Source organism: Mizuhopecten yessoensis, unplaced genomic scaffold, assembly GCF_002113885.1.
Source record: "Mizuhopecten yessoensis strain PY_sf001 unplaced genomic scaffold, ASM211388v2 scaffold1063, whole genome shotgun sequence".
Taxonomy (NCBI): domain Eukaryota; kingdom Metazoa; phylum Mollusca; class Bivalvia; order Pectinida; family Pectinidae; genus Mizuhopecten; species Mizuhopecten yessoensis.
The window spans coordinates 331,697-347,671 of record NW_018403859.1 but is presented as its reverse complement, the minus strand read 5'-3'; the positions used below and the strand labels follow the sequence as shown (position 1 = coordinate 347,671).

Genomic DNA, 15,975 nt, shown 5'->3' with positions numbered 1-15,975 from the left:
GTCTTTCTGCTTTCCTTCCAGAGTGGAAGGAAATTACGGAAGACGCATGGGCCTTGTCTGTGATCAAGAAGGGGTTAGGCATTCCGCTAGTGCGGGATCCGCCCTTAGCGTCGGAGCCAATCTTTTTTCCTCCACCGGGGGATCCGAAAAAGGTTCTGGCGCTCCAGGAGGAAGTAAGGACCATGCTTACCAAGGGCGCGGTCGAGGAGGTTCCTATGTCGGGATGCACTCCCGGGTTCTACTCCAGAATGTTTCTGGTTCGGAAGAAGTCCGGGGCGTGGCGTCCCATCATAGATCTAAGTGCCTTCAACAAGCACGTAGATTCTCCTCACTTCAAGATGGAGACTCCTCGGGGTATTATCGCCTCCGTGAGAGAGGGAATGTGGGCGACTTCAGTAGATCTAAAGGACGCCTACTTCCACATCCCCATCAAGAAGTCGGCACGGAAGTACCTCCGTTTTACTTGCAACGGAAAGGTCTTCCAGTTCCGGGCCATGCCGTTCGGGCTCACGACTGCACCTTTGGTTTTCACCAAGCTGCTGCAGGTGGTCGTGGGATTCCTGCACTCTCGAGGAATAGATGTTCACATCTATTTCGACGACTCCCTCATGCTCCACCTAGTGAGAGAGTCTCTGGTACAGGTCACCCGGTTGGTTCTGAAACTCTTACTCAAGGTCGGCTTCATTCCTTCCAGAGAAAAGTCGGAGGTTTCCCCATCTCAGGATTTTGTTTTTCTGGGGAACCGTTTCAATACGGTTCAGGGCATCGCCCTTCCACCGATGGAGAAGTTCGAGAAGGCCAGGGCTTTTGCTCTGACCTTTATCGGCCGGTCTCAAGTCCAGGTACGTTGGTTTCTCAGTTTTCTGGGATATCTCAACGCCCTGGCCGATGTGGTCCCCTTAGGGAGACTTCACATCAGGCCTCTCCAGATGTTTCTCCTTGCCAACTGGGTCCCTTCTTCAAGGGATTGGGAAGCCTTGCTTCCTCTGAACCAGTCGGTCAAGGAGTACGCACGCTGGTGGACTCATCAGGACAATGTTCTCCGAGGGGTTCCTTTGTCCAAGCCAGTTCCCACTATGACCCTGTACACGGATGCATCCATGACAGGGTGGGGAGCTTATCTCGACGGGCGTTGCCAGTCGGGGGAGTGGTCTGGGGAACAGCTCTCGGAGCACAGCAATGTGCTCGAGATGAGGGCTGTTCTGTTGGCTCTGCAGTCTTTTCGGGAGATCCTGCATTCCAAGGTGGTTTGTGTGGCTACGGACAACACTACGGTTGTCGCGTATCTGGAGAGACAGGGGGGAACCAGGTCTCACACCCTGTGTGCCCTCGCTATCCGCATTCTGCTTCTATGTCAGGAAATGCAGTTGACAATTTGTGTCAAGCATCTACCAGGCAGGTTGAATGTTCTGGCGGATACTCTTTCCAGGCGCCGCCAGCCGGTTTTGACAGAGTGGCAACTGAATCCCTCGATTTTCGTGGGAATTTGTCAGGTGTGGGACAGGCCTCACATAGACCTGTTCGCCACTTCACTGAACAATCAGTTGCCAACGTTTGTCTCTCCGGTACCAGATCCAAGGGCTTGGGCCGTGGACGCTCTGTCTCTGGATTGGGAGGGAATGCATGCATATGCATTCCCACCCTTCAACATGGTGGGCAGGGTGCTGCAGAAGTTTCGGGAGCATCAGTGTTCCCTCCTCCTGATAGCGCCCCTGTGGCCGAGGCAGCCTTGGTTTCCGGAGCTTTTGTCGCTTCTGGTGGAAGAGCCCCTGGCTCTTCCTCTCAGAGCGAACCTCCTTCGCCAGCCTCGTTCCAGGACGATGCACTCTCGTCCGGAGATCCTCCACCTTCACGCGTGGAAGCTATCTCAGGAGGCCTCGCTCAGGCGGGCTTTTCTAGGGACGTGTCAGATCGCATCGCTCGATCAATTAGGGCTTCCTCATCTGCCGTCTACCAGTCACGATGGAAGATTTACTGTGATTGGTGTGTCGGCAGGAAGGTTGATCCGATCAAGGCTACTGTCCAGGTGATTGCGGACTTCCTTCTTTGGCTGTTTAGGGACCGCAATCTTGCCCCTGGCACTATCGCTGGTTATCGCACGGCCATTGCTAGTGTTCTCTCTGTTCATGGTAGGTCGGAGGTAGGCTCGTCCTCCTCTCTTTCTGCCTTGATTAGGGGGTTTGGGTTGGACAGGCCTAGGGTCCGGCAGTTGGCTCCGCAGTGGAATTTGCCACTGGTGCTCGAATCGCTGATGCGGGCACCTTATGAGCCTTTAGCGTCTGCCTCCTTGAAGTTTGTTACTTACAAGGTGGTATTCCTTGTTGCCCTGGCCTCAGGTCGAAGGAGGAGTGAGATTCATGCCTTGTCTTCTCACCCCTCTTGCCTCCGATGGTCCAGGAATTACTCTGCCGTTACCCTTCTCACTGATCCTGCCTTTATGGCTAAGAATCAGGTTCCTGGCTTCTCGCCCGATCCGATTAAGATTCCGTCTTTGACTGCCTTCGTTGGAGCTGAGGAACGGGATAGGTTGCTCTGTCCCTGTCGGGCGCTTAGGTTTTACCTCGATAAAACCAGGGGGGGGCGAGGTCCTCGATCTCGTCTGTTTTTGCCCATTAAGCAGGGTCAACAGGATATCTCTTCTCAGTCAGTGTCTAGATGGATCTGTCAGGTCATCAAGTACGGTTACGACCACTCGGATGATCAGGTTCGGGCGTTGTATAAGGTGAGGGCGCATGAGATCAGGGCCCTTGCTGCGTCATGGGCCCTCCTCAATGGGTCCCCCTTTCAGGAGGTCATGTCCGCAGCTTTCTGGCGCGGACAGACTACCTTCACGGATTTTTATCTCCGGTCCTTGGCCTCTCATTCTGATGGATTGTATTCCCTTGGACCGGTGGTGGTTGCACAGTCTGTGGCTGTTCCTCCACAGTAATTCAGTGATTTTAAATAGTATGCTATCAGGCACCACGGTGGTACACCTGCTCGTTTCACGGGGAGGTTTTCCATTTTTTAATTACTTTCGGGGCTTTATTAGGGGGGTTCCTTGAACCTTTTCCCTACCTTGAGCATGTCTCGAGTTTGTTCCGTCAGCCTGGTCTGCCTGGATTCGAAGCCTCCACTACGGTAAGACGAATTCGCATACTAAAGTTATGGTAATTATTACTGAAATGAAATTGAGGTTTTTGAAGTAAAACCAATTTTCATGATGTAATACTTACCATAACTTTATGGAGTCCCACCCTGTATTCCTCCCCTTGCCTCCTCATCCTGGCTGCCTTTAGGCTCCATAAAAGGGGGTTTGAGGAAGGGAGATCACTCCGTGGCTCTGTCATCGAGATAGAGGTTACGTCACGGTAGGGAGGTAGGGATATTTGAATCTTTTGTTTTTGGGCTACAAAGATGGGTGTAGGTATTGTATATGCATACTAAAGTTATGGTAAGTATTACATCATGAAAATTGGTTTTACTTCAAAAACCTCAACTTTCGACAATTGAATTTATAGGGACCTGTAACCATATCGTGGGACGGTTGGAACGACACTTTATCGGGTGTCCATATCTACAATGTTCAGGTTTATCCTTTAAAACCAGACAGAACAGGCGACCTTACCGAGGTCAATCCCACCAGCCCTATCTACTACTTGACCAATTTGACTAAAACTTCGAACCCGACATACCTACCACCTTCTCCTGGAATGTATTCCGTTCTGTTGGAGGTAGGAGATAAAGCTAACAACACCAAGTACAGCCGAAGGACGCTGCTGTTTGACAACGAATCTAACGTCACCATGACAGCAAATCCTATAACGGTAGAGGGCGCTGTAGGACCTGCAAACAGTATCTGGATAGATAATCTAGACAAAAAAGTAGTGATTAATTGGCACGATGTTTTCGAAAATAAAAATCATAACAAATTCAATCTGCTGAATACTGTTGCAACATTCAAACCGCAGACAATTATGCACTTCCGACATAAGAACGTGTCATCAGTCTTGGATGATCACGAAGGAAAACGTACGATTAGGAAAATAGCTAACAAAAATGGAATAACCAAAGTACAATTAACTCATAATCTCAAAGGTCATGGAGGGCTTCGACCTTGGACAAATGTGGCTGGCTTTCTGGACGAGAAGGCGACCCTAAACATTTCACGTTTGGACGGCGAAACAATACAGATATCAGTAAAGGCCTTTGATGTTATGGGGAACAGTGCCACGCAGTCAATATTCATGAATATTGACTCAACATTTCCTGATGTGGAAGAACCTAAATTGGACCCGAATGTTAAAAATGGAACATTTCCGTTCTCAAGTGGGTGAGTTGTACATTTTCTTACTGTACATGTGTGCTAAATATACAGATTACATTTAATGGTTTCCTATAGAATAACATACATAAATCACGAGTGTTTCAGAATAACGATATAGTATTACGAGTGCGACGCATCAGTAAAATATTGGTACAATCTGCCATACCAGTGAAATGTGTAAGGTGTTAAACGAAAAAGAAATTAAACCTTACTCGGAAAACCCTTGGAATTGATTGCATTTTTAAGTAATACAAATAGAAGTATTATTTGACGCCGGGTTCTAATGACGTCAAGCTTGACAACAAGAGCCTGTGCCATTGTTTAATAAGCTACTCAACGCTATTCTTGGTTTTCTGCTATTATCTGATACGTTTTGCAAACAAAAACGTTATCAATTGAGTTGTTGTGGTAATAACTAATCTTATGTACGAAAAAAAATATCTTATTTTACTTTCACTTTATCTGCAGCCGAACATTTTCAATGGTCAATCTCAAATCGATACCTCATCTTATTTCTTCACATGTAAAGATAAACCGTCTTTATATCCTTAATGCAGTAAACTTTTTATCACACTGATATTGTTTTGGTATATCACTGGTCAATATGTAATGAATATGATTTATTGTCTCTATCGTTATTGATGATTGATGATTCTACAGAGTCCGATTCTTGACTTACGATCGGCAGAGTGGGATTTCCATGTTTAAATGGAAGATCAAGACAAACGATTCGGAAGAGATTTTTCATGAGGGACAATCACAAGGGAACCGAACAGAGGTAAAGTTGCCTATCATGTTAACAATTGTAACAAGGATCATTATTGAACAACAAATATCAAAGGTAAAGTTGCCTATCAGGTTACCATTTGTAACCAGGATCACTATTAAACCCCCAATAACACAGGTAAAGTTGCCTATCAGGTAACCATTTGTAACTAGGATCATTATTTACCACCAATAACAGAGGTAAAGTCGCATATCAGGTTACCATTTGTAACCAGGATCACTATTAAACCACCAATATCAAAGGTAAAGTTGCCTATCAGGTTACCATTTGTAACCAGGATCATTATTAATCCACCAATAACAGAGGTAAAGTCGCCTATCAGATTACCATTTGTAACCAGGATCACTATTAAACCACCAATAACACAGGTAAAGTTGCCTATCAGGTAACCATTTGTAACTAGGATCATTATTTACCACCAATAACAGAGGTAAAGTTGCCTATCAGGTTACCATTTGTAACCAGGATCATTATTAAACCACCAATAACAGAGGGAAAGTCGCCTATCAGATTACCATTTGTAACCAGGATCACTATTAAACCCCCAATAACACAGGTAAAGTTGCCTATCAGGTAACCATTTGTAACTAGGATCATTATTTACCACCAATAACAGAGGTAAAGTTGCCTATCAGGTTACCATTTGTACCCAGGATCATTATTAAACCACCAATAACAGAGGCAAAGTCGCCTATCAGGTTACCATTTGTAACCAGGATCATTATTAATCCACCAATAACAGAGGTAAAGTCGCCTATCAGATTACCATTTGTAACCAGGATCACTATTAAACCCCCAATAACACAGGTAAAGTTGCCTATCAGGTAACCATTTGTAACTAGGATCATTATTTACCACCAATAACAGAGGTAAAGTTGCCTATCAGGTTACCATTTGTAACCAGGATCATTATTAAACCGCCAATAACAGAGGTAAAGTCGCCTATCAGGTTACCATTTGTAACCAGGATCATTATTGAACAACAAATAACAAGAACAACGATATAATTACAATGCCGATTTAGCAGTTAAAACGTCTTGTTTAGTTTTGTGCAATGCGCTATTAGAACAGTATTTTAAAGCGAAATATACACCAACACAAATACATTGCAAATCAAACTAAATATTATCGATATAGGCGATACAATTTTAGAAATCTGAATAGGAAAGATTTACTTATTTGAATTATCAATGCTTAATTACGTAAGTTTAATAGGTCATCAACTATATTTTAAACGATACTGTATATAACTTACTTATTTATTAACGTCAGTAAGATTGAATATAAACTAATTGACTTAATTTACCGCCCTCATTACGAATGAAATGAAATACATAATTTTGTATGCATTTGTATATTTCTCCTTCAAGAAATTCTCAAAAGTTTGGATAGTTAATCTAGTGCAATATTTAGAATCTTGGCCTTTGTTTATATCTGATATCGAATGATATTGATGCACAAATACTTACTTGAAAGAATCGTTTAAACAAACGTCTGGGGTGTTAAGGAAGTCTTTGCAGGGGTCACTTAATTGATGCGATATAGAAAAAATATACCCATATTAACATTTAAAATTCATAAATAGTGGCGATCTAAATAAAACTATTCACTAATGTTTGTGATATTTAAGTATCTTTAGCGTCAATGCAGAATATCTTTCTGGAAAAAATGCATGACGTCATTGAATGTTTGTATCTTACAATATTCTCGGTTTGTGCGCGACAAGAGCAAGCATCAACATTTCCCTGATCCAGTTGTTTATATAGGGTTCTGGGTGGAAATGTAAATATATATCATTATCCTTGATCATAAATATTATCTGTATGTTTCCAGACATCAAACGTTCAGTAAAGCCTACACACAACGACATTAACACATCAACAATACAATGGTCATAAACCGCCTAAAAATGAAAAACAAAGTAAATTTAAACATTTAATGTGGTAACATTTTAGATGGTTTTAAGCTTGTTTTTGGTAAAAGTACATGTTCAAAAAATATGAACATCTAATGGAAATATTTTGTCTTACTTGTGAACATCTGAGTGTTAATGGCAATTCCACCGATATACATTTATTGGCAAGATAAACAATCTCATTGAAGAAATTTGTCTTACTTGTGAACACCCGAGCATAGGTTTCTATTTTACCTGTTTCTGTTCATCGACAGGGAACGCCATCTAAACATGAGGGAGAATGCAGTCCAGCAGGAGGCTGTTTCTATTACCTCCACCAGTTTGCGATAAACAACTGCTGGCTGATGGTACCCAAAGATAAGCTGGAGACCCAAGTCATTGATATTCACATTGACGTTTTCAACCTGGCAATGCTCTATTCATCCGTTCGTTTGCAGGTAACTTAACATAACGAATCTTCTTACCTCGTCTGTCCATTAACCTGTATAATGCTTACTATACATACTGCCCGTGCCAATGTCGTCTGTCGGTTTTTGCGTCACAATAAAACCTGGAAAAAGAGGTTCCCCCACGAGCGATAATTGGTTATAATGTTTTTCTAACTCGTATAAGATCATTTTCGAATTGTATTAGGCACGGTGTTTATCAAATGTCTATTACAAAATATGTAGAAAAACATTAACCATTACGAAATGAGGGATCATTTTTCTCCCACACCGTTCAGATATTGAACAGTTATAACAAAAACATGTGTCTCGTGGGCATATACTACTCCTGTTTCTGAACGGGGAAACTATTGTCATGAACTGTGAGGTCCCAATGAAAGATGACTATGCAACGCATTTTTTCTTGACGTAATAATTAGAGGATTGACGAATGAAATAACATCCAGTGTGTTACCAACTAACCATTGTTTAGCAACTCCTGGCAGGTTTATTCAATGAGTCGGGAACAATGAAATCGTTTGTGGTAAAGGAAGAAATATTTAGCTGCCTCTCTCGTCCATGTCAAGTTAACTAAAACTACAGCCTTTGCTAGTCCTTCAATATTAAAGTCAAAACGGGAAACATTATTGTTTAATGTCAGCATTCCTTGATCAGTATAACGACGATCACTCTACCTTATCTATCTATGCCTATCATTAATTAGGAGATGATTTTACGTACACACTTACCATGCTACCGAATCAGCACTTCAACTACAAATGTTAAGCTAATATCTTTCAACAAGATAAATCTTTAAAAAGATCTACAGCAGAGTGTTCACGTATGCAGTAACAAATATGAAGCTTTCTGAACGCATTGAGGTGGCAAATAAATGCAAAACTTACCATTCAAAGGAGAGTAACTCTTTTGTTTTCGATATTTGTGTATGTGTTTAAATTACGCCGTCACAAGTGATCGAATGCTGTGAAGATACGTGAAACAGTTGTTATTGTTGCGGAAGATTCAGATAAAATATTCCTTAGATATAATGCATACTGCACAGATATAAAGCGTGGAGTACGTTAAGTCCCTCGTCATTTGAGATTAACACACGCTAGTGTGGAGGCATTTTACTTGCATTTAAAACCAATTTCGTAATGCATCCAGTCTGCGGTTTGCCTGTCAAATAACGCTATGAATTCCCAAAGCGATTTTAAACATCTCTCATGAAAATACAATGCAACAGTGTGATAAATTGTATTTAAATGTTGTACTCGAGGGATGTAACGTCACTCTCACACACAAATGACGATAATATCTATCTAACAGAACTATTTATTACTTCTTTTTCAGATTAACCATTTGCCTTCGTTTGATGGTATAGAGGAGTGTGAGTATTGTTGACTGATTAGAGAATGTACATACTGTATTAGAAAAGATAAAAGCTATGGTATAGCACGTACCGTGTAGGTCTGTTAACATAGTGGGAGGTGCAAATAAATCACGAGTTACCGATTTTACAGGGGACGCTATCAATTAAATGGACATCAAGACATCTGATGAAAGCAGCACCCGCTCAACCCAGTTGTCTACATATCTTATAACTTATTCTTGGTCTTGAAACATTTACATTTTCAGCTCTGCTTATAGATTTTTTTTTTTTTACCTGATAACGAAAGAAACTATACATAAATATTTTCCACAATGTAGTCATTCCTCATATATTACAAACGTTTTTAACACTGATTGGTGTTAATGACATTAACTTGCCTCGTTTGTATTGGATCTTAAAATGTAAAAGGAATCCTTTTACTGACAACGTTTAGCGCGTTTTTTCTTCTTGATAAACCAAGCCATTATCCAAAATTCTTGCTACCTGTCTTAATAGTGTGTAATCAGTGTAACAGTCGCATTGTGGCACTGAATACTCCTTATGTGGTTCAATGGATAGAGTTCACGCCTTTTACCAAGACGTCTATACTTGATTCCCGATCATACGTGAAAAGGTAGTGGGTCACATGCCAAACCACGTGGGTTTCATCCGGTACTACGGTTACTCCCACCGCATGATCCTTTATGCTCACACTACCCGGCCAACATATGTGGTTAATATTAGATGGAAAAATTTCACAATTAATGTTTAAGATCTCAAATTGTACTAATGCTCAAATTTGTTTATATCAACATACCTATGACGTAGTTAAACTTTCAGAATTATGTGTTTTCCTCCGTTCTGTGTCAATTAGCGAAGGTCTTAGCAATAAGATTTGTCCGCAGAGTAAAGGATATAGACGATATTCCCTAAATGATCTTCACATACTCGTGTTTGATTTTATTCATTGCCTTAAAGTATAATGAATGGCGTGCCCACTTGGATATTTTTTCTGTAGATATCCACTGTATGTCAAAATAAAATTGATATTAATTCTATGATCAATGCAAGAAAGGAATATGAAGATATGGTCGCTAGACACTACTGTACAGAAATGATATATTTGATATGTATATATTCAGATTACGGACCGATGGACCTTGTGATTTCCGGAAAAACATCCAGCAGTGCGAACTTCCAGTGGCACCAGGGACCGAGCTGCTACGACCGAACAGACATACTACTGATGTATAACGTGTCTGGACAGTCACGGACGATGCACGTACACAAGGACTCGGAATACTACACGCTGGGTAACCTGGATCCGGAGACTACGTACACCGCACAGTTTGTCGTTGAGTACGGCGATGAAAAAAGTGACCCCGTAAAAATTACTTTCACGACAGGTAGATATAAACCTCTCCAGGAAATAGTAGCTAACACAATGATTGTCTCGTGATGGCCTTTTTTAAGATAACGATTTGAGTACATGTATTTTAATACAATATTAGCATTTATAGATATTTTGTCTTTTATTTCTAGGAGAATATGAAGGTTTATCAGCGGGCGTTATAGCAGCAATCACTATAGGTATGTAACTACGACAGGAACGGTAAATATAAAATATAAGGAACTGGGCCATGTATGTACTTATTAAAAAATATCATCAGCGATTAATTATGAAAACATTGATACATGTATAGTCGAAAACGTTTGTGATAAAAAAGAAAGTGAAAGAAGTATACGACAAGGATCGGTGATGATTCCCTACTATTACCTGTTTATATAGCATCGAAGTCTTTTGTCCTGTGTGTTATCATTAAACCTTTTGTCCTGTGTGCTATTATTAAACAATTATTCTACAATGATTTCCACAGTTATGCTGATCCTTGTGGGCTTACTAATAGCTGGTATAGTGCTATGGAGGACAGGCAAGCTCAATCGCTACAAAGAGTCAATCTACGGTCAAATACAGCGGCGGATAACCAGTCGTCGGCGATCTAACACCTACAACAACTCGAGAGAGGTCAACAAGCATCAGGAACGAAAGTCATTTGCGGTAAATAAAATCCTGAATGATAATGTTCTACAAAGTGTTATTATAAGACTTTGATATAATACGTTTTTTCGCTTATAAATTAGGTTTGATTACGTATACATTTTTTAGGTGTTTATAGCTTTCATATATTTGGTGATAAAGTGTGACTGTGTATAACGTGTTATAAGATACATGAAGTTTTATTTATCGTCGTATATGTTAAAATACAAACAATAGTTGTAAAGCTATTGTAACGCTATCACGAACTCTTCTTTCTAAGTCTTTTATTTCCTGTATCATGTGTGTTTACCTATCCGATTTATAGATGTAAGTTTGAGATATTTGACAAAAAAAACCCAACATGCATTAATTATCCTAACCTTAATTAATTTATACAGAATAACGTACAAGGATATTGTCTAAACATGGTGCTTTTTACAGCACAGCCATTAGGTGGTCCAATCACACAGGGTCAACACAAAGTTTGAACAATAGTTCAGTAATGACTTTCTTTATTCATCTCAAATATTGAGGATAGTTCCAAAATAATCAAAACATGCATGTTGGCTTCCACTAGAACCTGGCCTATTCGGATGTCGGTGATGAGGATGTGTATATGTATGGTCAAATGGTGTTTAATGAGAACCAGTCGTGGGAGGTTCACCACGCTGAAGTGTCTCTAGTTGAAAAGATGATTTCTGGACGGTTTGCTGACGTTTTCAAAGCTTCACAAAACTGCAAAAGGAACAACAGAAAGATCGTCGTCGCCAAAGTGTTAAAGGGTAAGCATGAATCGTCAGTGGGCAACTTCATCTTGTGTGAAGATCTAAACAGGATGGAATTTGTCAATTATCGTCCGGTATGAAAGTTTGTTCAATAAAGGTGAAGCGTTTAAAAGTCACACATGCAACAAGATACTTTTGACATGAAGCCACTGTTCTCTTAAGGAGGCTCCACCCTTTCACAATTAGCCAGCAAAATTCAATGGTTATGTAACTATGTAGAGATGATTTTATGAAAATCTAAGCATTCCGATAAACTGGGGAATTTTTCGTAAAAAATACCAAAAATTGATTTTTTGTCAAATTCAACACTTTCACATTTTTTGAGCGTGTGACATTGCTCAAAACTGTTACAACAATAAAATAATGAAAAGACCATTTCTAATCAACCCTACAAATATTTTATTTATCATAGATTATCTACAACATGTTACAAAAAGCGTTTTTTATTGAAATTGTATGGATAACAGTTAACTAAATACAAGCTAAAAGCAAACAGGACACATGGTTTCATACAAAAAGAGTGAAAAATTGAACCAAATACACACAAAGTCTTTATAATTCATTTATTTTAGATTTTGCAATAATTTTGATTCTCATGAGAGTTGTCTTACTTGAAAACAAATGGATTTTTTTGCAGAGGGATAGAATTTATACAATGACACTTTCTTTACTATACCAAAAACGACGGAAATAAATTAAATTACAATATTTAATTGTCAATTTACTGTTCTTTTATGGAACAAAATTACTCTCAATCATGTACACTTTGGACATCATTCCATAGCCCGCTTACGCATGGTATATTAACATGTCAGGTACATATGTAACCATAGGCTATCGCATGATATGCCGTTATTACGTGCACGCACATGCACTTGCATTTTATAGGGATCTTGATATTTTACAAACCACTTTTTACACAGAGTTATTATAATTGCATTTGTGAACCGATTTATCTGACAGAGCGTAACTCGCTCGACAACTAGTTAGCGACCAAGAGCTTGTGAACTACTGTTAGCACGTGATACGTGCAGGTGAGGTCGGTAAACAAAACACATCAGTCTGCATTCCATGCGCCTCATATACGACCTTCTTGAAGTCGTCTGATCGTCTGTCAGTGTTTTCCCGTGAGTTAATTAATGTCTTTGTATCATAAGCTTTATTTCTGAAGTACGTGTGATAACACATTTCCAAATTAAGTCTCGATATCGGGTATTGAAAGATCATCGTCACGCACGTTTACTATTGTTTACCCGGTGTTACTATAATTTACACTACGGTAATGGAATGCCCGATACGCAATACGGAAATGACGACACGAAAATACGACAAGAAAAACATATGTATTACGAAGGGTGGGAAGCCCTTAATAAAGAAACGGAAATTGTCAATGTGTCATTATTTAGCAAATTATGTTAAAAGGCACCACGTCCTCATTTCATACGTAAGGACATACCTTAAATGGAAGTCCTGAGCCCTGCACCCTAACATAGTAGGCCTTCATTTAAAACTACAGATTTGCTTTTGTGAACAAAAGCACATGATTCCCCTTGTTAGCACGTCGTTTGTTAGTGACGCGGGTATATGGGAAGTTTCTTCTTGGTATATTTAACGGTTTATAAGTTACGGCCTAGATGTTCCTGAAACGTTTGCATATATTTTACCTTTGACGTTTAGTTGAAGGACAGAGTGGCCGTATGGCAGTGAACGGCACTGCACATTGTCTGTGGGTGATGTTTATGTACTAAAAGATTCATCAAGATATCTCAACGGTTTAAAAGTAACGGCTCGGACTAGATGTATCTTAACAGAAATATGCAGTAACATGACCTTTGACGTTGAGGTCAAGGCCGCAGTGACCTATTGACAAAACAGTGCATATTTGCAGTTGCTGGTCCAGGTATATTGCAAGTTTCATCAAGATATCTTAAACGGTTTTTAAGTTACGGCCCAGATAAAAATGTTTAACTGGAAGAAGTACATGTACCTGTACTGAAATAGCACTGTAGCAGAGACATTATTAAAGCAGAACATACAATATAATATACTAAAAGAATAATATCTTACATAACTGCACTTTTTTATAATTTTTAATAATACTTCGGTGATTGTTTTTTAGATGTATATTGATTATCATTTTATGTTCCAGAGTCACATACCGAAATAGACGAATTGGTTATGAATGCTAAGATACACTTCTTCGCTACAAAGGTTGGTTCCCATACCAACGTTATTCAATTCGTTGGGGCTATCCTTGACAACAAACCACGTAAGTTCTTGTAAAATCAATTCTACATACAGATACGTGAGTTTGAATATCTTCATACGAACTGGTGGTATAGTACATGTACATGTTTATATGATCATATCTACTATCGTATAGCATTGCCACTTTATATCTTCATACAATTAAGATAGCAGTCATAACAACTATGAATACCATTGTGGACGTCGTTATTATTGTGACGTAATTATTGTAACGTGGGACTCCACTAGCCATCTTTGGAATGTTGCCGTTCCATTGATAAACAACATACAGGCTAAATACCTATATTTGACCTATTGTTTCTTTCTGGATAAACTTTGCTTTATTAGATTAAAATTATTGATAATTAGTTATCCTAAAGTGCTTACAGTTGCCATTCCTGGAAAGCGACATTTCTAGTTGGCATTCATAATGACAATTGCAAGGGTCAGAATCAATCAATCTGTTCATTCTACGCGGTTACATTGTACATACGGCTTTTTGTAGAATGTATCGATTTTAGATCCATTACCAACAGTGTACAGTTCCACACCGCCAACAGTTTACAGTCCCACACCGCCAACAGTTTACAGTCCCACACCGCCAACAGTTTACAGTCCCAAACCGCCAACTGTTTACAGTCCCACACCGCCAACAATGTACAGTCCAACACCGCCAACTGTTTACAGTCCCACAACGCCAACAGTTTACAGTCCCACACCGCCAACAGTTTACAGTCCATCACCGCCAACAGTTTACAGTCCCACACCGCCAACAGTTTAAATCCCCAGACCAACAACAGTTTACAGTCCCACACCGCCAACAGTTTACAGTCCCACACCAACAACAGTTTACAGTCCCACACCGCCAATATTTTTAATCCCCAGACCGCCAACAGTTTACAGTCCCACACCAACAACAGTTTACAGTCCCACACCGCCAATAGTTTTAATCCCCAGACCGCCAACAGTTTCAATCCTCAACCCGCCAGCATTTCAAATCCCCACACAGCCAACAGTTTAAATCCCCACACTGCCAACAGTTTCAATCTTCACCCCGCCAACAGTTTAAATCCCCACACCGCCAGCAGTTTTAATCCCCACATCGCAAACAGTGTAAATCCCCACACCGCCAACAGTTTAAATCAGATACCGTCAACAAATTTGAGTCCAACACCACCAGCAGCTTAAATCCCCACACCGCCAACAGATCCAATCACCACACCGCCAGCAAGTTAAATCAGAGACCGCCAACAGTTTTAAGCTTCACACCGCCAACAGTTTAAAGAGAGACAACGCGAACAGTTCCACCTGTACAGAATGCTGACAGACAACTTTCAATCACCGCTTTGCTTTCAAATAGTTGTTGATGTCTAGGTGCTTTTCTGTTTTGTTGTTGTTTATTTACGTATGCACATTACATCGTACAAATTGAGTTAGACCAGGGTCATTTACGGTGATGATTGCACTCGACTTTCGGTAGATAGAGACGACGTATTGAAGATGATAATTGCTATAAATAAATACAAACATTATTTAATATTTTCTGCTTCCAGTGTCTTTTTGTTTTCATGTCTTTGATCACATATCATAATACGAGAATTACATTGTACTGCGGAAGTTAACGAATAGCAGGACCTCGGTTGAAATACCGTTATGTTTGGGTTAAACAATTTTATCTGTGCACATCAAAACGCATACATACTAAGCTGGGACACTCTTTTGCTCAGTGGGTCCTTTCATGCTGTTGGAGTTGTGTGAGACAGGTGTAATGAGGACGTGGCTGCAGAATCACCGAACGAATGTGACCGACAGTGTCGTAGATACCCTGTATCGTATGACCTGTGACATAGCTAAGGGAATGGATTTCCTCGCCTCCAAACAGGTATAATGTGATTTTAATAACAGAACATCATTTGAATCGTTAGCTTTTGTTCACTTTAGTATCCTTACCACAAGTTTCCATGTAGTTTCTACAAAAACAACCCAACAATCCGTAATTACTGTTTTATAAGTTTTATATTGCAGCGAGTATTGATACCATATATACACAGAGATAAAAACAACACACCAATCCGTAATTACTGTTTTATAAGGGGGGGG

General features: G+C 40.1%; 1 protein-coding gene across 1 annotated transcript in view; it reads left to right on the top strand.

Annotated features, from left to right (window-relative positions):
* LOC110456916 overlaps positions 1-15,975 on the top strand; it is a 36,015-nt gene that overhangs the window by 14,299 nt on the left and 5,741 nt on the right. The window contains exons 9-18 of the mRNA XM_021507976.1: positions 3,501-4,312; positions 4,967-5,084; positions 7,263-7,445; positions 8,787-8,823; positions 9,948-10,211; positions 10,348-10,395; positions 10,683-10,864; positions 11,421-11,625; positions 13,778-13,897; positions 15,603-15,757. Of these exons, the coding sequence (XP_021363651.1) occupies positions 3,501-4,312; positions 4,967-5,084; positions 7,263-7,445; positions 8,787-8,823; positions 9,948-10,211; positions 10,348-10,395; positions 10,683-10,864; positions 11,421-11,625; positions 13,778-13,897; positions 15,603-15,757 (2,124 nt within the window). The remainder of the gene's footprint in view (positions 1-3,500; positions 4,313-4,966; positions 5,085-7,262; positions 7,446-8,786; positions 8,824-9,947; positions 10,212-10,347; positions 10,396-10,682; positions 10,865-11,420; positions 11,626-13,777; positions 13,898-15,602; positions 15,758-15,975) is intronic.